Raw genomic sequence first — 23,053 nt, forward strand, 5'->3', positions numbered from 1 at the left:
TTTCTATACCATTTTACAGAGGCCAGTTCATGAAGGAAGGCTTGATCATTAAAGTTTTTTAGCAAGCGCCTATGACAAATCAGGACATGTCATTTCACTGAGCAGCCATTACGAACACAGGCTGTAAAACAGTGATCACTAAGGTCATTACAGAAAACAACAGACTGATTGATACCTATCAGGATTATTCGTGAAGATAACATCGAGGAGAGTAGCCTTTTCTGGGTGTTTGGAGTCATACCTTGTGGGATTGGTGATAATCTGAGAAAGATTTAGGGAGTCCCATTGCTTTAGGACTTGGTTAGGTGGTTTAAGCATGTCCCAGTTTAGGTCACCTAGCAAGACAAATTCAGACTTAGTGTAAGGGACCAGGAGAGAGCTTAGGGCAGGTAGGGTACAGGCCAGGGTGCTGATGGAGGACGATAGCACCCAGCAACAGTCAACAAAGAGCTATTTGAAAGTTTCATGCTTAAAACCAGCAAATCAATTTGTTTTGAGACAGACTTGGTGGAGACAACCGACCACTGAAGGTGATCCTTGGTAAAAGATTGCGACTCCCCCACCTTTGGAAGATCTGTCTTGCCGAAAAAGGTTATAACCAGAAAGGTTAACATCAGTATTCAAAACACTCTTCCTTTAACCACGTCTCAGTAATGACCAACACATCTGGTTTGGAGCTGTGAACCCACACTATTGATGTTTTTGTGTCTGTAAAAATGTATTTATTGATTGGCTTCACCTGTGTGGCACTCTGACACATAATGTGCTGTGGTAGCTGTTCAGACCCCTTATTGTAGGCACATATTTTTCTGGATAGGAGTGTGCAAAATTACCATCTTGATTTTAGGCTCCATGAAATTACAGCACATTCTTTTAAACTGTTATGTGTGTGGATTGTTGTTGGAACAGTGGTACTTTTCTGTTCTCAACTGGCATTACATTCAATTGTCGTTTAGATGGCAGGCTCAGCATTGGTTCAGTCCAAAACAAAAGCAGGTTTCTTCAAAGCAGATTACTGGAAACGCCATCTTTTTGAGTAAATGGAGGTGGTGCCTTGACACCAGTCGGGATACCACAGAGGGGCGCTCCAACCCTACTTTACGCACTTGTGCCACAGCAGCCATATATTGACCTACAGCGACACATTTCTTCTGCTGGAGGTTTCTGGCGTAGCTGGTAGAGAGGGATGGATGACAGCCACTGCAGGAAGAATAGAGAAACCTGAGCGCGAGATGAGAGAGAGAGGGAGAGAGAGGCAGTCGGAGAGTCGCAGCCCACAAGCCGTGTCTTTAATAGAAGCGGCCATTGAGCTGGTAATAAGCATGTAGAGGAGCGAAAGCGGTTTAATCGAACCAAGAAGACACCGATTAAAGGGGATATAAGAACCGGTGTCCGGATACTATTTCAGTGGAACCTTGTTACTGATTTCGGAAGGAGCTATCCCACTACGATCCACCTTGCCTTTACGCAGACACGCTTCAGTGGCGCTCACATAAAACACATTCGCCGGGTAGGAAGGTCTGGAGGGGGTGATTTTTATAGAACACGGCGAGCGATGCGCCTGGAATTGTGGCTTGACGAACACAGACAGTAATGGGTCGATATATTCAATTAAATATCGGTAGGCTATAACGTTGATAGACAATTCTTTTTTTTATTTGATAGAAGGTTGGAGCTTTCGGTTGCTTATTCGGTCCACATATTTTATTCAAACTACGAATGACTCGACTTGTCAAGTGAGCGGCTTCACTTTTTCCTTCAACCAATTAGCCTCGCGAATCGCCACTTTCACAAGCAAACAAGGGAGAGGAGCACATCCACTGTGGCTTTCAACGCAAAACGGATTTGACCCGGAGGACCCGGATCCACCGTCCTGGATTACTGCGGTAGCGGGCCATTCGGCTGCTGGCCACCGGTAACAGAGGCACCATGGCCGGCTTCATCCCGGGTTTACAGCCGACCAGCCATTCCCAGGAGAAGGAATTCGCCCAGGCGTACGAAGATGTTCTGGAGAGATACAAAGGTAAGGAACGAGAAGAAAGGAGTGGGCCCTGTCCTGAGTTGACCTTTGGCGAGACAATGTCATAATCTCGATTGTTTCATTGTTTACATGTTGGATAAATAGGCTACACTCGCTATGCTACTTTTTCTCCCATCTGTGTTTCATTGAGTGAAACCAACTGCGTGTGTTTCAAGTCTGATCTTGATAATACATTGTGGCATCCAGACGCCAAAGGAAGCAGTTTTATTAAGTCCCATGCCACCTAACGTCAAGGAATTTACCCAAATGACATGCACTGTTGTGCGTGGAGTTTGTTCCCAAGACACGAACATATTGCATAATAGTTAGTAACACAATTTCTCCCTTTTGGTTGCACATTTTAAAACATGGTTCTTAGTTTTAATAACTGAAACGCTACATAGCCTGAAACCAACCCAGTTGTTGGACCTATTCCACCATGTTACCACCAGCATTGAGACGTGCTGTTTTATAATCCGATGACAGGGGCGCTTTAAAAATGAATGCCTCTACTGAAATTGACCGTGTTGGAAGCGGGGAGGGAAGGGTGAGAGAGGAGGGGGGGGTGACAATTGACCTGGGTCACAACTTTAATTTAAAACAAATATTTAACAAGGCAAGTTGAGAACAAATTCGTATTTACAATGACGGCCTACCCAGGCGAAACCCTAAACCGGACGAGGCTGGGCCAATCCATGGCTGTATCACAATCGGCCATGGTCAGGCGGTGCACAATTGGTTTGGCCAGGGTAGGTCGTCATTGTAAATAACAATTTGTTTGCCTAAAAAAATAAAATTGTGTGCCGCCCTATGGGACTCCTAATCATGTCCGGTTGTGATACAGACTGGAATCAAACCAGGGCCTGTAGTGACTGCTATGCCACTCGGGAGCCCATCTGTGATGCTTGGGTCTTGATGAAAAGCGAGTCCTTTTAAATGATTGGTTATTGTAATGAAATGCTACTCTCTTTGGGGTAGTGTGTGAGTGTGTGTGTGTGGTAGGGAGTGCTTTCATCCTTCTAAGACACTTCAGGTAGTCAAAACAACACTTGGGGAATAACAGTAGAGGCATAAACAGCGGGAAAGATATTTATTTTAAATGTAGAGGTATTGTGGGGAGGGTAGAACCTAAATGATTCTTGTAATGGAGTGAAAGGTGTATAGACATGGGTAATGACAATGAACCACAAAACCACATAGCTGAACATGTGCAGGCAACGGCATGCTTTTCCACACACACAACCATTTTGAGTGGCCTTTCAACATGTTGCACATTCATTGCCACTGATGGCAAGCTTGTATGGTGGCAGTACTTAGTAACAGCTGGTTTTATGTCAAGAATACATCTAATACGTCAGTGTATATCAGCCAGTCGGGTTTGTTCATTGCCTCAGTAAATAAGTACTTGGCAACGTTGTTATAATCAGTGGGGCTGGGCAACATCATGTTCGTGTTGATAATCGTAACGGTGAATTAGAGATTAGATACCGTTTCAACTCTTATAACTGACATGTTCTTTTTTTTGACCCAGTCAACATCTCACAGCCAATGAGCTGAACTGTGGCTACTATGTTAAACTGGTTTTAGCCTACATTGTAACCAAACTTAGAATGGTTGTCACACTGATGCGTAGTTAACCTTCCTTGTTACTTCCAATAAATGAAACTACCAGTGTTGGGGAAGCTACTCTGAAAAAATAGTTTACCAAGCTACCAATTACTTCACACTGGAAGAAAAAGCTATTCTAAAGCTACCCTAGAGAACAATATAGTTTACTTAACTTCTCTAAGTAACTGTAGTTAACTACTTCCTGAAAAAGGATCATATGTAAATCTGAAATGTCATCGACTACAAATTGCAAGACTGATCACTTAAGGGTCATATGTTATCAGAATGTGTAATTTAGCCTATTAAACACATTGTTTCAAGTGAAAATTAGGCAGATCTAAATGATTACTTACTTAACCCATGTTTATTTTTCCATGTTTATTTTTATCAAAGAAAAAGTAGTGTGTAATTCCAGCTGTTAGATACATGGCAAAGTAAGGAACTACTGAAAACACTACCTTGATTTGAATTTAGTTCCACTACCACCAACCAAGCTACTGCAACATGAAAGCTGAACAAAAATATACACACATGTAAAGTGTTGGTCCCATGTTTCAGGAGCTGAAATAAAAGATCCCAGAAATGTTCCATATGCACATAAAGCTTATTTCTCTCAAATGTTGTGCTCAAATGTGTTCACATCCCTGTTAGTGAGCATTTCTCCTTTGCCAAGATAATCCACCCCTCTGCCAGGTGTGGCATATCAAGAAGCTGATTAAACAGTGTGATCATTACACAGGTGCACCTTGTACTGGGGGCTATAGAAGGCCACTCTAAAATGTGTTGTTTTGTTACACAACACAATGCCACAGATGTCTCAAGTTTTGAGGGAGCGTGCAATTGGCATGCTGACTGCAGGGATGTCCACCAGAGCTGTTGCCAGAGAATTGAATGTTAATTTCTCTAGCAGTAAGTCCGACCGGCCTCACAACCGCAGACCACATTGATGGCATTGTGTGGGTGAACGGTTTGCTGATGTCAATGTTATGAACAGAGTGCTCCATGGTGGGGTTATGGTATGGGCCGGCATAAGCTATAGACAACGAACACAACTGCATTTTATCGATGGCAATTAGAATGCACAAAGATACGTGATGAGATCCTGAGGCCCAATGTCGTCCCATTCATCCGTCGCAAGGATCTGTACACAATTCCTGGATGCTGAAAATGTCCCAGGCCTGCATACTTTTCAGTTGAGCATGTTTGGTATGCTCTGGATCGACGTGTACAACAGTGTGTTCCAGTTCCTGTCAGTATCCAGCAATTTCGCACAGCCATTGAAGAAAAGTGGGACAGCATTCCACAGGCCACAATCAACAGCCTGATCAACTCTATGCTAAGGAGATGTTGCACTGCATGAGGCAAATGGGGGTTACACCAGATACTGACTTGTTTTCTGATCCACTGTTTTTTTTTAAAGGTATCTGTGACCAACAGATTCATATCTGTATTCCCAGTCTTTCATTTATTTCCATTAACTGATTTCCTTCATATGAACTAACTCAGTCAAATCTTTGAAAATGTTGCATGTTATATTTTTTGTTCAGTATAGTTAAATTACTAGTTGAACTACATGTACAGTTTAAGTTGTAAGTTTACATACACTTAGGTTGGAGTCATTAAACCTTGTTTTTCAACCACTCCTCAAATTTCTTGGTAACAAACTATAGTTTTGGCAAGTTGGTTTGGACATCTACTTTGTGCATGACACAAGTCCTTTTTTCCAACAATTGTTTACAGACAGATTATTTCACTTCGTGTATCACCCAGTGGGTCAGAAGTTTACATGACACTAAGTTGACTGTACCTTTAAACAGCTTGGAAAATTTAATAAAATTATGTTATGTTTTTAGAATCTTCTGATAGGCTAATTGACATCATTTGAGTCAATTGGAGGTGTACCTGTGGATGTATTTCAATGCCTACCTGCAAACTCTGTGCCTCTTTTCTTGACATCATGGGAAAATCAAAAAATAAATCAGCCTAGACCTCCAAGTCTGGTTCATCCTTGGGAGAAATTTCCAAACACCTGAAGGTACCATGTTCATCTGTACAAACAATAGTACGCAAGTATAAACACCATGGGACCACACAACCGTCATACCGCTCAGGAAGGGGACGCATTCTGTCTCCTAGAGATTAACGTACTTTGGTGTGAGAAGTGCAAATCAATCCCAGAACAATAGCAAAGGACCTTGTGAAGATGCCGGAGGAAACCCGTACAAAAGTATCTATATCCACAGTAAAACGAGTCCTAAATCGACATAACTTGAAAGGCCGCTCAGCAAGGAAGAAGCCACTGCTCTTAAACCACCATTAAAAATGCCAGACTACCGTTTGCAACTGCACATGGGGACAACGCTTGTACTTTTTTGAGAAATGTCCTCTGGTCTGATGAAACAGAAGTAGAACTGTTTGGCCATAATGTCCATTGTTATGTTTGGAGGAAAATGGGGGAGGCTTGCCAGCTAAAGAACACCATCCCAACCGTGAAGCACGGTGGTGGCAGCATCATGTTGTGGGGGTGCTTTACAAAATAGATGGCATCATGAGGGGGAAAAATTGTGGCTATATTGAAGCAACATCTCAAGACATCAGTCAGGAAGTTAAAGCTTGGTCGCAAATGGGTCTTCCAGATGGACAATGACCCCAAACATACTTCCAAAGTTGTGGCAAAATGGCTTAAGAACAACAAAGTCAAGGTATTGGAGTGGCCATCACAAAGCCCTGACCTCAATCCCATAGAAAATTTGTGGGCAGAACTGAATAAGTTTGTGCGAGCAAGGAGGCATACAAACCTGACTCAGTTACACCAGCTATGTCAGGAGGAATGGGCCAAAATTCATCCAAATTATTGTGGGAAGCTTGTGGAAGGCTGCCCAAAATGTTTGAGCCAAGTTAAACAACTTAAAGGCAATGTTGCTCAATTAGTATTTGGTATGTAAACTTCTGACCCACTGGGAATGTGTTGAAAGAAATAAATGCTGAAAGAAATAATTCTCTCCACTATTATTCTGACGTTTCACATTATTAAAATAAAGTGGTGATCCTAAATGACCTAAGACAGGAAATGTTTGCTAGGATTAAATGTCAGGAATTGTGAAAAACTGAGTTTTTAAATGTATTTGGCTAAGGTGTATGTAAACTTCCGACTTCAACTGTAGTTAACTACTCCCCAACACGGGCAACTACTATCAGTGTTTCCCCTAGAAATAGTCATTGTCGTGGTGGGCAAGTCCCTCAGTCTACCCAGAACCATCGACGCTTGACTCTGTGTTCTGTCAACACTAAGATACAATATCACCGTCCAAAGGTAGTTTCCACAATAGAATCACACATACAGATCACACAGAGGTCATATTGGTTTGTGGCTAAGAATCCCCTCTGGTGGTCTGACTGAAGTAGTGCTTTATGCAATAAACCTGACCCGACGGTCCCTTTCCTACCTTGTGTGTGTGTGTGTGTGTGTGTGTGTGTGTGTGTGTGTGTGTGTCACTTGTGGCAGTTCCATGAAGAAAATAGGGAGAAATGCGAACTGTCAGGTGCTGACAGCATTGCTTGACTGTTATTGGGGGCTATATGATACTGGTTAAATGATTCAGGAGAGAGGCTGTGTGTTGTCTCAAAGGAAGGCATCTCTGTCTGTCCGTGTGTGTTCCACTGTCTGTTGTTCAGGGAGTTGACGGGTTCTCAATAACAATTGACAGGATATCCAGTAAGAGTGACTGGCTTGAGCCCAATGAAAAGCTAAAACACAGGGACGTGACTCATAAAATTGACACACACACACGTCACACTGTACCAGGACGGACACCAGGTTCAGGGGTGTAAGACTGACAGATCGAAAAAATTTGAGGAAAAACGAGCCTCGGCTGAGAGGCTTACAAGGAAACCAGAGAAAGTCGTTTTTAGTTGAAGTTCAAGACCTGACTGTTGGCCTCTTGCTCCACCACTTCTCCCCCACATTGCATAGCCTAAATAGAACATTCCAGACTGCCTGTTTTATGTGCAGTTCAACAAGACAGATCCACGACCTCCCTGACCTGAGGGCTTTCCATCCATCCGCGCCTGTTTTTGCCCATGTAATGTGACCGCCAACTCGTGCCAGCTCTGTCCTGCGACTTTGTCTGTTGTTTCCACAGCTACTAGCTAGGCTCTGTATGCTTGTTTACCCCCGAAGCAGGGCAGGAAGAGCGCGATGGATGGTAAGAACTCCCTCACTGTGGCCTTTTCACTCCTCAGTCCTCGTATTATTATGCTCTGCGGTCACGCACATACACTGACACACACACACTGGCACTGTCAGACACCGACACGCTGTCGTCTCACACACACACATACAGTACATTCACAGTTTTAGACACTCACACTTCGCAGAATGCGACCCTTAGACTCCGAGGCGAAGCACACAGGTTTTTACTTGCACATTTCCAGGCCCCACACTCGCTGTGCATATTATTCTAATAGAGACAACGAGCGGAAACTTACAGAAGAATATCAGGAAACGTTCGTATTTCCCCTCCGGAGTTGTGCTGACGCTGGTGTCCCCGATTTCTTATGGCAGACAGGAAGAGCCAGGTCGTTCGAGGCCTGTTCTTCCTGTCTCTCCAATTCGCCACATGCAGACTTGTACAGTACCCTGTCTTTCCACTGCTTCATTAAACTCTCTACACGGTGCTTTGAGTATTGTCGCGGCCTGTGGAAACTGGTGCCACGAAGAGAGTCAGTTCAGCTGGCTGGACTTGAATTAGGGTTGAATTGGGGAAATAGTCTGGGAAAAGAGGTTGATCTGTAACTGACTGGAGTTACACTACATGACCAAAAATATGTGGACATCTGCTCATCAAACATCTCATTCCAAAATCATGGCCATTAATATGGAGTTGCTCCCCCCCTTTGCTGCTATAACAGCCTCTACTCTTCTGGGAAGGCTTTCCATTAGATGTTGGGATATTGCTGCAGGGACTTGCTTTGATTCAGCTACAAGAGCATTAGTAAGGTTGGACACTGATGTTGGGCGATTAGGCCTGGCTCACACTCGGTGTTACAATTCATCCCAAAGATGTTCGATGTGGTTGAGGTCAGGGTTCTATGCAGGCCAGTCAAGTTCTTCCACACCGATCTCGTCAAACCATTTCTGTATGGACCTCGCTTTGTGCACAGGGGCATTGTCATGCTGAAACAGGAAAGAGCCTTCCCCAAACTGCTGCCACAAAGTTGGAAAAACATGAAAAACAGCCCCATACCATTATTCCTCCTCCACCTAACTTTACAGTCGGCACTATGCATTGGGGCAGGCAGCGTTCTCCTGACATCCACCAAACCCAGATTCGTCCGTCGGACTGCCAGGTGGTGAAGCGTGATTCATCTCTCCAGCAAATGCATTTCCACTGCTCCAGAGTAGAATGGCGGTGAGCTTTACACACTCCAGCCGACACTTGGCATTTCGCATGCTGATCTTAGGTTTGTGTGCGGCTGCATGGCCATGGAAACCCATTTCATGAAGCTCCTGACGAACAGTTCTTGTGCTGACGTTTCTTCCAGAGGCAGTTTGGAACTCTCTGTAGTGAGTGTTGCAACCGAGGACAGACTATTTTTACGCGCTTCAGCACTCGGCGGTCCCATTCTACCACTTTGCGGCTAAGCCATTGTTGCTCCTAGACGTTGCCACTTCACAATAACAGCACTTACAGTTGACCGTGGCGGCTGTAGCAAGGCTGACTTGTTGCAAAGGTGTCATCCTATCCCGGTGTCACGTTGAATGTCACTGAGCTCTTCAGTAAGGCCATTCTACTGCCAATGTTTGTCTTTGGAGATTGCAGGGCTGTGTGCTCGATTTTTATTTATTCATTTGAAAATATATATATATTTTTTAATACACCTGTCAGCAATGGGTGTGGCTGAAATAGCCGAATCCACTAATTTGAAGGGTTGTCCACATACTTTTGTTTATGTACTGTAAGTGTGAAGTTCTGAATTGTTCCTAAATGGGTTTTGGTTATTGAAACTATAACCTCTGGTTTGGGACTGACTGAATGTGTGCTGGAGAGAACGAGAGGGGGAACTGAGGCAGACGAATGAACAATTTGGACGGAGAGGTTGGATCGTTACAGCTGGATTTTTCCACCTGGCCTCGTTTCCCTCCCCGAATCCCTGGTTGCCGTTTTTATTTTTTTTATTTTTTTGTTGCTTCGGCTCACACGGTAGAATGCGGCATGCGTGAACACAACCCCTCATTCCTCCCTCTATCGTTCTATCTCTCTGGCTCTTTAAGTGCATTTTCTTAGTCGTCCTCGCATATCAGTTATACCCACCCCCCCCTCTCTCCACCTCTCTCCTTCTCTGTCCTCTCTCTCCTCTGAGTGTGGGTGGAACAAACTCCCTGTTCTCAGAAGTCCCTCTAGGCTTTCCCTCCCCGGGGCTCATTGCATAACTGATAGCTGATTTTTGGAAACATAATCAATGCTCTGTGTGTGTGTGTGTGTTTTAGGGAAGAGGGTATTCAACAATCTACATCTAGGCTCATGCTTCTGCACGTGTGTACTTTATATAGGGTGTTTCTGCTCTCTGCAGAGCCCTTGGAGCGGTGCCTTGAGTAAAATCGATAACGAGGCTGTAGCAGGCCAGAGAAGCAGAAAGAGGGGCTCTACTGTGACATCTGTATTGCTCCTGTCCCCCCACACACACACACACTGCAGCAGCACTCCTCTATATGCCAGCTGTGTCTGTGTAGGGGGATGTGTATGTTATCAAATGGAGGGGGTCAAGATGATGAAGGGAGATGCGCTTAACCCCCACCCCATCACAGCAAAGAGAGGTGGAGAGCGAGAGGGGGAAGGATGGAACGAGGTAGAGGGGAGGCGAGAAACTGTTAATGAATGAATCGTGGAGTCCTGTGGTAAAAGCACTATGTGGTGAATGTGGCCTGGAGAGCATTGATTTCAGATGGATTCAGAAGAGAGCCTCTCTGCCTGTCTGTCCCTAGCAACACACACAGAAACAGAACTGGTGTTCACCTCCCCAACCCTAGATCTCTCTCTCCTCTCTCTCATATATATTACATTACTGTAACAGTGTGCAGTATAAACTGTAGGTGAATAATGATAATACACTTTGCAGGTCTTAATACTGAGATTCCTTTATGTTCGCTCTCCTGTTTACTTTTCACTGCAGAGGTGCAGGTACTGCAAAGCAGCTAAGAGAAAGCTGATCTCACTACGGGCTCCCAGTTTCTCCCTATATTCCTCCTTTTCATTACCTTTCTCCCTCGGACTTGGATAGGAGCCAGATGAGGTGCTGCAGAGCAGCTATGACGATGCTACAGCCCTCTCACCAAACCCCTCCGTCTCTACATTTCTTACATTTCTTTCATTATCCATCTTCCTCTACTCCTCCTATTTCTGATCCTGAGAGCCACCCCCCATCACAAGGTCCTCCTGACATGCTATCCATCCGTCTCCGTCCTGGAATTGACTGCTAACTAGCCTATATTGTTCTCCGAGGAGAAAGTCTCGTGTGATGGAATATACCCCTAAGTGCATCCAGACTGTGCATGTTGAGTAGGTCTTGATCCCATTGATTTGAAATGATGGCACAAACTGAGATCTGGCACCAGGCTATGGATTAGGTGAGGATTGCATGAGAGCCAGTATGATGCCAATGGGTCAGTCTGTGAATCTCAGTCCAGTATTGCTGTTTACCATTCTATGTGACTGTGTGTTGAGTTGTGAGAACCTGCTGGCCCGTGGCCTGTGGCTGGAGGTCTCGGTCCCGGGAAGAATCTCACTCTTAATCCTCCAGCTCGTGACTCTCAGCTGATCCAGTCATTATAGGACAGTAGATCACAGATATCACGGCTACCATGCCGTCACAGGTCACACTGTTGTTAGGTCATACACACCGTCAGAAAGAACACATTCAATTTGACCCCTGAACAAACTGGAGATCGTATGTCATTATTAGGCTAACCCCTGTCCTAAGTGTGTGTGTTCTTCACTGATCGCTCTTGCCTGTTACTCTTTTTGCAGTGTGTTTGCAGTCTTGTGTGTGTGGATCTGTTTCTACTCCGTGTGTGTCTGAAGGCTTTAGGTGTGGGGCAGATTTGCCATTCAAATCAGTCCCAATGTTTTAATATGTGGTGATCCCAACAGAGACAGCCCTAATCTCACTCATCCACTTTACTACACAGTAGTATGTCCCTATGAGAAGTCTGCAGTGGAACGGCCCATTCCTTCTCAGCATTACTCGGCTTGAAGTGGCACCTTCCATTTACCTCACTGGCCTAATCCGAGGGGGATGCTTTTGGTGGTTATGTGATTGTGACGTAATGCCCTCAACATGGAAAGGGGGATACCTAGTCAGTTGTACAACTGAAATGTCTTCCGCATCTAACCCAACACCTCTGGATCAGAGAGGTGTGGGGGGCTGCCTTAATTGACATCCACGTCATCGGCGCCCGGGGAACAGTGGGTTAACTGCCTTGGTCAGGGACAGAATGACAGATTCTTACCTTGTCAGCTCGGGAGAAGGATGTATCACTTAGGTATTGTTTGAGGTACTTGAGGAACCTTTTCAGTACCTTGTGTTGCAGCCTATACCATGGACATTATGAACATTTTGCCTCTTGTAAACCTTGGACAATAGCCCATCCTACATTATATTACAGTGCTTTTGTGCACCTGCCATTTGTGCACCTGCCATCGTGTATGAGCTTCCAGCTTTTTGTGCGAGGTGTAAATGTCCCCTCCCCCTCCCCCCTGTTTCAAAAGCTGTGTTAATTAAAAGTTCCTATGTTATCTATCTTCAATAGACAGGCTTCCATCGGCCCATCTTTATTCGACAAAAGCATAGCGATATGTAATGGAAACGACAGATATAGGAGATGTTCTTAAGCTTGACCATTTTTATCGGTTCGACGGGTGGATTTTGTCAAACGTTCTTTATCGAGACAAGTTTTTTTTTTTTTTTTTTTGTCGAATAATTTTGAAGGTAATCGGGGCACATGGTGTCACCGCGTAACTATAAAGCTCCTCTACACAATTTATTCTAAATGCCTAATGCTTGCAAAATATATATTTTTTTCTACTATAAAAATGCATATTTCTTTTGCAGGGTAAGGATTGTCTGACTTTCAAGAATGCCTGCCTTGCTTTCCTGGTTGGCTGGAAAGTTTCACCATCCAATGATTGCAGATCTACAGGAGTTTAACCATGGCACGGACATAGCGATGTATTGACACATGACAATTATTAGAAAATGTCAAATATTTGACAATTATTGCATTCTGTCCATGCTGGCTTTTGCGGGCTACATGTGACATGAAACCGATAGGTGGGAGAACATACAGGTTATCGCCAATTTATTCATGCGTAATTTGCCTAAATGGGTAATGGAAACACTCACACCACCAAATATTTATTAGACACTGTAGATTTTCACGAATGGCTTGTTTGTGTGTGACATTACGTCCTGCTGTTTTGCTCGACACAAGATAGTTAAATGAAAAAGCGCCGTAAGCAGGAAATTGTCACATCTTTTTTCTATGCGAACTGTCTAAACGTCGACAGAGTCACTGCACAAGTTAATGGAAACAGAGCTAGTGATGATTGACGAGAGAACCTTTTCATTACCCATTAGAAACTGAATGACTTCAGCTTCATTTGCTTTACATGGTCATAGAGAAAAACATGTACAGTGCAGTATCACCACAAAACCCATCGCACATACAGTAGTAGGCTATCGGTGAGCAAGTTTGAAGAATACTGTAGTCACCACTCACTCCTTGATAAAGCGTTCATCACAACATTCCTATGAGAGAACTGCCCTCCCTCCCTCTCTCCATGGGTGAGCTAGGGCCACAGACAGTGTCCCCTCTTCTTCATCCTTGTTGTGCCTGATTACCATTTAGTGGCCCTCTCTTTCCTATGTCGTCATCCCCTCTTTCTCACCCTCCCCCTCCTTGCCCTGTCTCTCCTCTGGCATTCTGTCGGTCTCCTCGCTCTTTCTCTCCCTTCTCTTTCTGCCCCCCCCCCCCCCTCTCTCTCTTGCTTTCTCTCGCGTTCTGTCTCTCTCAATATCTTTACTAGGTCAATAGTCACCGGTAGTGGTAATCTGATGTCGGATCCAGCTTTGTTAACAAGCTTTGCTCCTAATCGAGAGACTCAAATGATCAACCTGCAGGCAATGATTTCTACGCCAGAGTGTGTGTGTCTGTGCGTTTGTGTCTTCATTTGGTTGTTGCCTATATTTCACACATGTACAAGTGAATACGCATGTGAACAGGGTAATTATATATATTTGCATATCCCAACTCTCCATGGGACACCCTGTGAGAGTGTGGTCACAGCCAGGGTCTGCCATTATCAGCGGCGACCCTGGAGCAATTAACCTGGGGTGGCAGGTAGCCTAGTGCGTTGGACTAGTAACCGGAAGGTTGCAAGATCGAATCCCCGAGCTGACAAGGTAAAAATCTGTTGTTCTGCCCCTGAACAAGGTAGTTAACCCACTGTTTGTCGGCCGTCATTGAAAATAAGAATTTGTTCTAACTGACTTGCCTAGTTAAATAAAAACATGTAGATGCAGTGAAATGTGGTGTTTTACAGGGTCAACCATAGTAGTAAGGGTTAAGTGCCTTGCTCAAGGGCACATCGACAAATGTTTAACCTTGTCGGCTCAAGGATTGAAACTAAGCAACCTTTCGGTTACTGGCCCAACACACACTAAATGCGAGGCTACCTTCCGCCATGTGCATGTCTCCCCTCGTAAATGCCATATCCTGTCGATTTTTAATTGTCACTGCCAGTACAATACCGTGACTCATTTTCCATTGGAACAAAATCTTTTCTCTACGAGGGCCTATCATTTGTTATGAATCAATGGTAAATTGATAGACTGGAACGACCTTATAAACGGCTAATTAATTTATGGAATGCCTATTTTTATGTTGTTTTTATGTTGTCGGATATTAGATTTATGGACCACAAGTTTATCTCTAAATCCTGACCTTTCTTTGTTCGTCTAGGTCTTTATAAAATAGTATTTTCCATTTGGTCTCTAAATTAGTGTCAGATGACGACATAGAAATGGGAGACGTAGTGATGCGAGGTCCTCAAGGAGACGTAGTGATGCGAGGTCCTCAAGGAGACTTAGTTTGTTTGCCTTAAAGATCTCCCACTGATCTTCTCTGTCATTCTGTTGCGGTCCACGTGCACCATGCATTCTAAACAAGGTTGTCTGCTCGCCTCAGGGCCGACGTTTGTTGATAGAACTTGAATCTCGGATAGTCTAGGCCCAAAACCCAAGTGTGCTCAAGGCTTGCAAATAAACAGTTAAATCATCATTATGACCACGATGGAATGTTATCGTTACGATTATATACCCGAAAATGAAATGCAGCAAAGTATGAAACATTAAGGCATTGTTACTACAATATGCTCAGTTTAGACTCCTAATAATTCCTCCAGTTCTGTAGAAGATGATACAAATTGAACTCTTTTCCTTTGGCAATACTACTGTCATCATTCCACTGGGAAGTCCAAGAGGGTGAACTCCAGACAATCCCCTCGGTGTTCAACGAGACAAGTGTTGACTGAGGAGGAGGGAAAGGAGCTGAATTGGAAGCTCATTTCCAGATTACAGAGGAGGAGGGGAAGATTTAGTGAGACTCCCTAGTTAAAGGAAATGGATGTGCGAGAAGGAAGAGGGAAGAAGGAGTGAATGAATGGAGTATAACTTAGTAGTTAGTAGAGTAGTTTGCAGATTTGGGAAATTGTAATTTGGCTCGTTACAGGGAAGGAATTGGAAAAGCTTAAAGCGAATAGGCAATTTTAAAATGAATGGATTTAGTTGCAATTTGTCTCATGAATAGCCCAACCCCGATAGTTTGGATTTGACCAAATCCTTACCTCAAATCCACAGGTTAGCATTATGAGCACATTTGCAGGACACTTTGCCACTAAATAACTTAAACTGTGATCATTCTGTTTTTGAAAGGGATTAATCTAAAAATCAGCACAGAAAGCCCTCCTTTTATGTTAGGCCACCTTTCCCTGCCAATGCTAATGCTAGCTAGAGTTAAAGAAAACGTATATACCCAACAAAGGGTATATAACAAAGTATTGAGAAACTTTTGTTATTGACCAAATACTTATTTTCCACCATAATTTGCAAATAAATTCATTAGACTTTTATCTCCCTCACCAACTTCAAACATCTGCTATCTGAGCAGCTATCCGATCGCTGCAGCTGTACATAGTCTATCGGTAAATAGCCCACCCAATTTTACCTACCTCATCCCCATACTGTTTATATTTATTTACTTTTCTGCTCTTTTGCACACCAATATCTCTACCTGTACATGACCATCTGATCATTTATCACTCTAGTGTTAATCTGCAAAATTGTAATTATTCGCCTACCTCCTCATGCCTTTTGCACACATTGTATATAGACTCCCCTTTTTTTCTACTGTGTTATTGACTTGTTAATTGTTTACTCCATGTGTAACTCTGTGTTGTCTGTTCACACTGCTATGCTTTATCTTGGCCAGGTCGCAGTTGCAAATGGGAACTTGTTCTCAACTAGCCTACCTGGTTAAATAAAGGTTAAATAAAAAAAATCCTAACGTGATTTTCTGGATCCCCCTTCATTTTGTCTGTCATAGTTGAAGTGTACCTATGAAAATTACAGGCCTCATATTTTTAAGTGGGGGAACTTGCACAATTGGTGGCTGATATATATTAATATTACTCTGGAGAGGCGAAGGTCGAGAGAGGGGGGGGCGCACAAGCTGTGCTAATATTGTAGTGTTTTGCTTGTGTGAATGTTGCTGACTGTGAGTGCTAGGGCTGGGAGGAAACCAGTATCGCGATACTCATTATTGTGGCAAGGAAAGAAAACATGAAGATTTGACATCTTTAGGAAAACAACCCTAATGTTGGAAACGAACATCATTATGTTGTCATCCAGATTTACATTTATTTTCCAAGCCAAAGCACCCAATATATTTAACAAAGCAGGTTTTTAAAGAACCACCAGTATTTGGTCTGCTTCGTGTTTTCATTTTTGCCATAGAAAAAAAATATTGCGACTATTGGTATCGACTTGCCTAGTTAAATAAAGGTTACATTGTCCTGGCCCTAAAACTGCGTGCCCATGCAAAATTGTTATTGGTGACAGAGAGACCTGACACGCCTCGGCCTGGCGGACCTGGTCCATCTGTTGGGTGGGTCTCTGCCCCTTCTCTAATCACCCAGCTTTGCCCACAGAGCCAGGAGTGCAGCGTAGCGCCACACTGGGTTCCCACTAGGATGTCTCGCTTGCACGCACGCGCTCCCCCGCCTCCCGGCTAAAATGAGTGAGAAAATGAATGAGATGCTATTGGATCGACCGAGGAAGGTGGAGGAGCAGAGTGAATCAGAGCCGCACACACGCAGGCTCCCGTTGAATGAGAGTTTTTTTGAATGACTGAGACGGACCTGTATCGCTTGGCTATTAGTTAACAATGATGTCAGCTCAAGCGACATTAGCATATAGTTACGTTGGCTAAAAGCAATGCTAGCTAATATCCCGTTTGGCTGCTTTTGTGCTCTATTTTTTTCCACTTTAACATGTATGCCAAACAATAACCATGGGTTTCAAAGTTGAACAAACTATGTAACTCCTATGCACAAGCACTACTATTAACAATTTCTACTGAACATTTTTCAAAAATGAATTTCGTGGAAGAACTTTGATAACAGAATTACAGTAAAATCTCCCTCAGGTTTTTATGCGCTCAGGTTTTCCAAAAACTCTGTTGCATATCTGCTCTGAATTAAGATTCAAAGATGTCTGCAGAAAGAATGGGCTGTCAGCTATGACATGGCACCTTAACTTTTTGATAAAAATCTATTTTGGTGATTAACTACAGTAAGTGAAGTAGATTTACACCCGGTAACAGAATTACACCATGGGTCCAGATTAGAGTACAGTACAATACAGCACAGTAGAGTATAGTTCAGTACAATGTACTCTATTATACTCTACTTTTTGTTACTGTACTCTGTGCTATGCTCATTGTATTGTGATATCCAAACTTGTCAAAACAAAGGTCTATGATGGGGTCAGATTTGGTCCTGTCCATCTGTGGATGTTAACATCAAGGCAAGGGTGGACTGACCAAATTTCAACTACTTTTCAACGCCCGTGGACTCCCGGTGTTGGTCGGCGCTCAGTGGGTGAGGATGCTGGTTAAAGTAAATGGAGAGGGGGCTCATAGGTAGGTGTCAGTAAGAGCTGGGAGAGGTCACATTAACTGGAGAATGAGCGATGGAGGGTTGTCCAGACTGAGTGTTTAACACTCATTGTTTGCCCACCGGATGACAGAGAAATAAAACCGTTATGAACTGAACATGACAGTATGACAGTCGAACGGAGGACAGTAGCAGGTGACCCAACTGTGGGTTGTAACTGTTATGATTTCCCATTGTAGCCAATTCAGTTGTAGTAATTCGTTACAGATTTTTTTGGGGGGCTAATTTGTTAATGAAATTTAAGAGTTTTAATTATTCCTAAATAAAATGTATCAGTAAAATCACTAACTAATTGATAGGTCTACCTTTACTTGTTACTTCTGTAAACTTTAATTGTCCTCCAGGAGAGAGAGAGATTTGAAAATGTCTGAAACATGTGGGTTTTTGGTAAAGGAATTTACAAGGCAATATTTCTTAAACTTGCAGAAGGTTAACCATTTCTCCCAAACTAAATATGTATTTATTATTAGTTTTTGATGTATTTCTGATACTTTTTCATTCTGGTAGATGTTTTCAGAGACCATCTGTTTATCCAGAAATCAAAGCCTTTACTTATGCCAAATTTAGTTAAACGGAAAATGGTTGTAAAATGTAGCTATGCCTTCATTTTCCCAAAATAGACTTTAATTTGATATGCTCCTATGCACTTCACATGTTGGTGCTCATGAGTCCTTTTTACATGGATCCTTTTACATGGAACTGCCCTTCTGCAACCAGGGGATGAGAAGTGGAAAAGGGGGATGGGCACTTCACTCCTTCTCTTCCAAGTTAGCTGGTCGTCCCGTCTGCCACCCCTCTTTTTGTAATCCCCATCTCTCCCCATTCCTCCCTCCCTAATCTGTCGTTCCCTCACTCTGCCTCTCCCTCCTTAATCCAAGTGTTTTAATCAGCACTCTTAACACAACGCCATGCCAAGAGGAGGGATAGAGGGATGGATGGAGAAACCCGGCACTTATAGGTGTGTGGGGCTGTCGGGGATGAGGGGAAGATGGGAGGAAGGCTAAAATGAGGAGTGAGGGAGAGGAGTGCAGAGGTGGGCTGTAGGGATGGAATGATGAAAGGAGCGAGAGAGGGTAAAGAATGTGGCATGGGGCGGAGAAAAGAGTGAGGTGGGATGAAGAGAGAGAGGGAGGGGGGAGGTGTAGTAAAGCCCTCTGTTGTTGATGCTCCCCTCAGGAGGCATGAGGAGGATCAATGAGCTCTGCAGTAACTTATTTTGTCATTACAGGGACAGAGTACTGTATAGAGGATGTCTTTTTGACAATCTGTTAGTCAGTATCTTTGCATAAGTGCGATTGAGTAACTTTTAGAACCTTGTCCTCGTTCCTTCTATATGTGAACGGTATGGGGGATTTCCAGTAGTGTCTTAGAGTGCCTCTATAAAGTGTGTTTTTGTATCAGGCCTGCGTGAGTATAGCAACTAGTGTGCCAGCAGTGTAGTGTGACACAGCAGAACAGAGTGAGAGATGCAGGGCTGGGAAAACATTCCTGAAATAAAGAGGAGAGGAAGTGGAAGCCATGTTCTACCGCTCTTAAAGACACAGGAGCGGAACTGAAAAACAGTCTAACAGGCAGGCAGACTCACGAGAGAGACACACACACACACACACACACACATCACTTAACATGATGAAACACAGCTTCACAGCTCAGTCACATTGCCCTCATGTACTGTAGGTCCTTCCAACCCCCATGTCTACAGCGCTGATGACTGTAACCTCTGTCTGCCAGACCTTCCTGCATGGAGGGAACTATCACAGACCTGCACCAACGGCTGTTTTCGCTTCTGTTTATGGCCCAGTTTTCTCCTCCGCTCCATGGCATGTGAATTACTAAATGAATGCTTGTACGGTACTCTCTCTATTGTAAATTGGGGAAGAATTGACTACTTTCCGAAAGTTTTGAGAAAGTTTGCAGTAAGACGGTGTGATGATATAGTCGGTCTGATTTTAAAGTGATGTGGCGATGAAGAGGAATATTTGGAAGAGGAGGAGAAAGCGGAAGCCGGAGGGATGAAGTTGAGAAACGGTAAGGTTAGAGCCGCCGTATGTTGTCTGATAATGTGGAGAGCGAGATAATCGATATCGATGCCCCCTGAGGAAGAAAGCTCCTCAACTTAATGTTTACATTTCCAGACGGCTAGCGTAACAGATGTGGCCCACAGGCTTCAAAGAGAAAAACATTCAAACGGACCGTGCGTCTGTGTGCTCAAATATGTGCATTTTTGTTTTTGCATGGTGAAGCACTCATCTATGCAATTGGGCTTGTGGTGGCATGGATATTTTTCACACCTTTTTGTTGTTGCTGCAACACCCACATTGGTTGTTTCATAAACATCCCCATCTAATTTGGAATCTTATTTACTTCCTGAAAAAGTTGATGAGAGACGTTCCTCTGGGAAATGTCATCAGAGAAACCGGCTTGGCTGGGCGTCGAACAGCTAGCTGCGAGGCTAACCTCTGGCTAACGCGGACCGCTGGGCCTTCAGGCTCCTCTGGAAGTGGAGCTATTTTTAAATAGTTATGAATATTGAATTAGTTTGGCTGTAACAGACTGTCCTTATTTCAGTGGCTGTCTGTATGTGGGTGTCTTTTAAGAACTAGGCCAGTTTATGGGGGTACATTTCCCTGTCAGTGATTGCTTCTGACTGTGTTGGTGTGCATTTTTGTTTTGTCTTTGGGATAGTCTACCTTTTTATGTGTAGTCCTACATCGAACTGCCAAAATAAAGGAAACACTCAAGCAAATGTGAGATACAAAGTGTATTGAAATAGGTGGCTCCACACAGTTGCCCATTATTTAGTCTACCATGGCTAGAAGAAGAGATCTCAGGGACTTTGAAAGAGGGGTCTCAAAGAAGCATAGGGGATTTAAAGAGGGGGGGGGGGGGGGGGGGGTCTCAACCAAATTGAACACTTATGGGAGATTCTGGAGCAGCACCTGGGGCGGTGTTTTTCTTGAGTTCCAGACACTGGTAGAATCTATGCCAAGGCACGTTGAAGCTGTTCTGACCAACGCCCTATTAAAACACTGATGGTTTATACATTATTTTGGAACTTACCTGTATATGTTAAACCTGTGTGTGTGTGCGTGTGCGCGTTGGCCATGATAGGCACCATCTGCTTGTACCTGCGGCAGACTGACAGACCGTGATCATGCAGAACATGTTGTGGCGTGTGTCTCTGTGTTAGACCACCCCTAACAGTTGAGGCAGAAACTCCATACACTCTGGTACACCCTAGTTGTTCTTTCCTGAAGATCAATGTAAACATGCTTCCACACACACCATGCTTCTGGAGCGTATACAGGCGGGTTAGAAGAGCCAGACGGAGAGAGAGAGGACAGACATGTAGCTGTGAACCATAGTTCTAGCCGTGCCTGGGATTGCCTGCCACGTTTTTTAGATCTCGCATGATCTCCACATGCAAAGTGTTCTCCACACCGCTTGAATGCAATTTAGCATATATATATCCAGTAACTAACCAGGATATAGAACACTGTCTGACATTAATACCAGTGCAGAGGACAAGATGAAACCGAGATAGTAGAGATTGTAGGATAATCCGATTAAAAAAATTAAAAAATAAATGCCTTTGTCACCATGGATTAAATCTACTATTACATTACTCAAAATATTCAAGTAGAATTTGAAGGCAACTCTTTACCAAATTGCATTTCAACTCAGATTTGATATGTTCATCAATACTGGGGTCTTTAATGTTTCTTCTATTCCCTCCACCCTTTTGTGTGTGTGTGTGTGTGTGTCTCTCTCTCGGTCTCTGTGTCTGGGTCTCTCTTTCTAAGCATGCACAAGAAGACAGAACTACGGCCTTTCAGATTCTCTTCCTCTTTCTCTATGGTCATTACTTACCCTCTTTAGTCCTACTCTCTCTCTCTGCACACTCATTACTTTTTCAATTTGACCTTCAATGTCTATATGTCCATCTATCCCCTCAATATCTCTCCCTTAATCTGACTGCTCTGTGTTCTGTCCTAGTGTCATACTGCTAATACCTTGTGCCCTACATCATGGGATTGATTGTTATCTAGCACTTGGCCATTTTCCCCTGCAATGTCTCTGTTATATACAATACAAATAAGTGTATATTAGGTGTGCACCAAGGCACTGTTCTCTCCCCACTAGTTTTCTAGCAGCCTCCATGTTCCATTGCTCTCTCCTCCAAACTCTGGCTTTACTTTACAAACACTGCTTACTTTACAGGCTCATTTTACCATTGAGCTAAATATCTTGTGCATAATTATACTACAAACGAAATTGCACAAATAAACACTTCCAAATCCGAAGCGATGCTCAAAATGTTACTCACCCCTCTTAATAGCCCTCTTATAGCTCTGTATAAAAACAATAAGACATTGGTGCAGCTGGCTGCCTTTGTTAAGGGAGGACTCATGACTCGACCTTCGCCTCTCCCGAGCCCGTTGGGGAGTTACAGCAAAGAGACAAGATCGTAATCATGGAAAGGGGGGCGGATTACACACCAAAAAACAAACTAATAATAAGACTAACATGCTGACCAACCACTGCACCCACACTGCTCGCGCGCGTTTAGCGAGCATCTGCGTGGCCAGGCGCTAAAATAGAAATGGGTTCTATTTGTGACGCTCAACGCGCTGCAAATCCGACCTTTCCCATCTCCTCATTGGTTTTTAAGAGCGTTTTCCCAAGTGGGTGATTTGAAAGATGAATTTAGGTCCACACTCCGGTAGGTTGTTGTAAAGTTGGTTGTCAACCGCCATATCGAGTCCACAGAAGTAAAAGAAGCCTGAAGGAAGGAGGAGAGATGACGAGAAACAAATACGGTTTACTGTATTATCTGTGGATTCATTGTCGGGGTAGAGCACCTTGTAAATTTCAGATAAAATAACAACCCAATGTTTATATCCAAGGACAAATTAGCCAGCAGAAGCAAGATAGCTAGCTAAATTGCTGTCAATGTTTAATGGTTTTTGACCTGTCCACCAATTTAATATAATTGGAACAGAGTTTTTGATATTTCAACCTGCGCGTCCTGATCGCTTCTCGTGTGGGTGGACAAAATCAACGTGCACGGGCACGTCCGGTTTGGTCCGCATGTTGCACAACTAAATAAAAACGCTTCATTTGAATAGGTCTT

The 23,053-nt window shown here is 43.6% G+C and overlaps 1 protein-coding gene across 1 annotated transcript in view; it reads left to right on the forward strand.

Moving 5' to 3' along the window:
* The first annotated feature begins 1,286 nt into the window (after window positions 1-1,286).
* macf1a (microtubule actin crosslinking factor 1a) overlaps window positions 1,287-23,053 on the forward strand; it is a 246,088-nt gene continuing 224,321 nt past the window's right edge. Inside the window, 1 exon segment of the mRNA XM_065020508.1 lies at window positions 1,287-2,023. Coding sequence (XP_064876580.1) covers window positions 1,930-2,023 — 94 coding nt within the window. The 5' untranslated portion in view covers window positions 1,287-1,929.

The sequence above is a fragment of the Oncorhynchus nerka genome, linkage group LG7 (assembly GCF_034236695.1).
Source record: "Oncorhynchus nerka isolate Pitt River linkage group LG7, Oner_Uvic_2.0, whole genome shotgun sequence".
NCBI lineage: Eukaryota > Metazoa > Chordata > Actinopteri > Salmoniformes > Salmonidae > Oncorhynchus > Oncorhynchus nerka.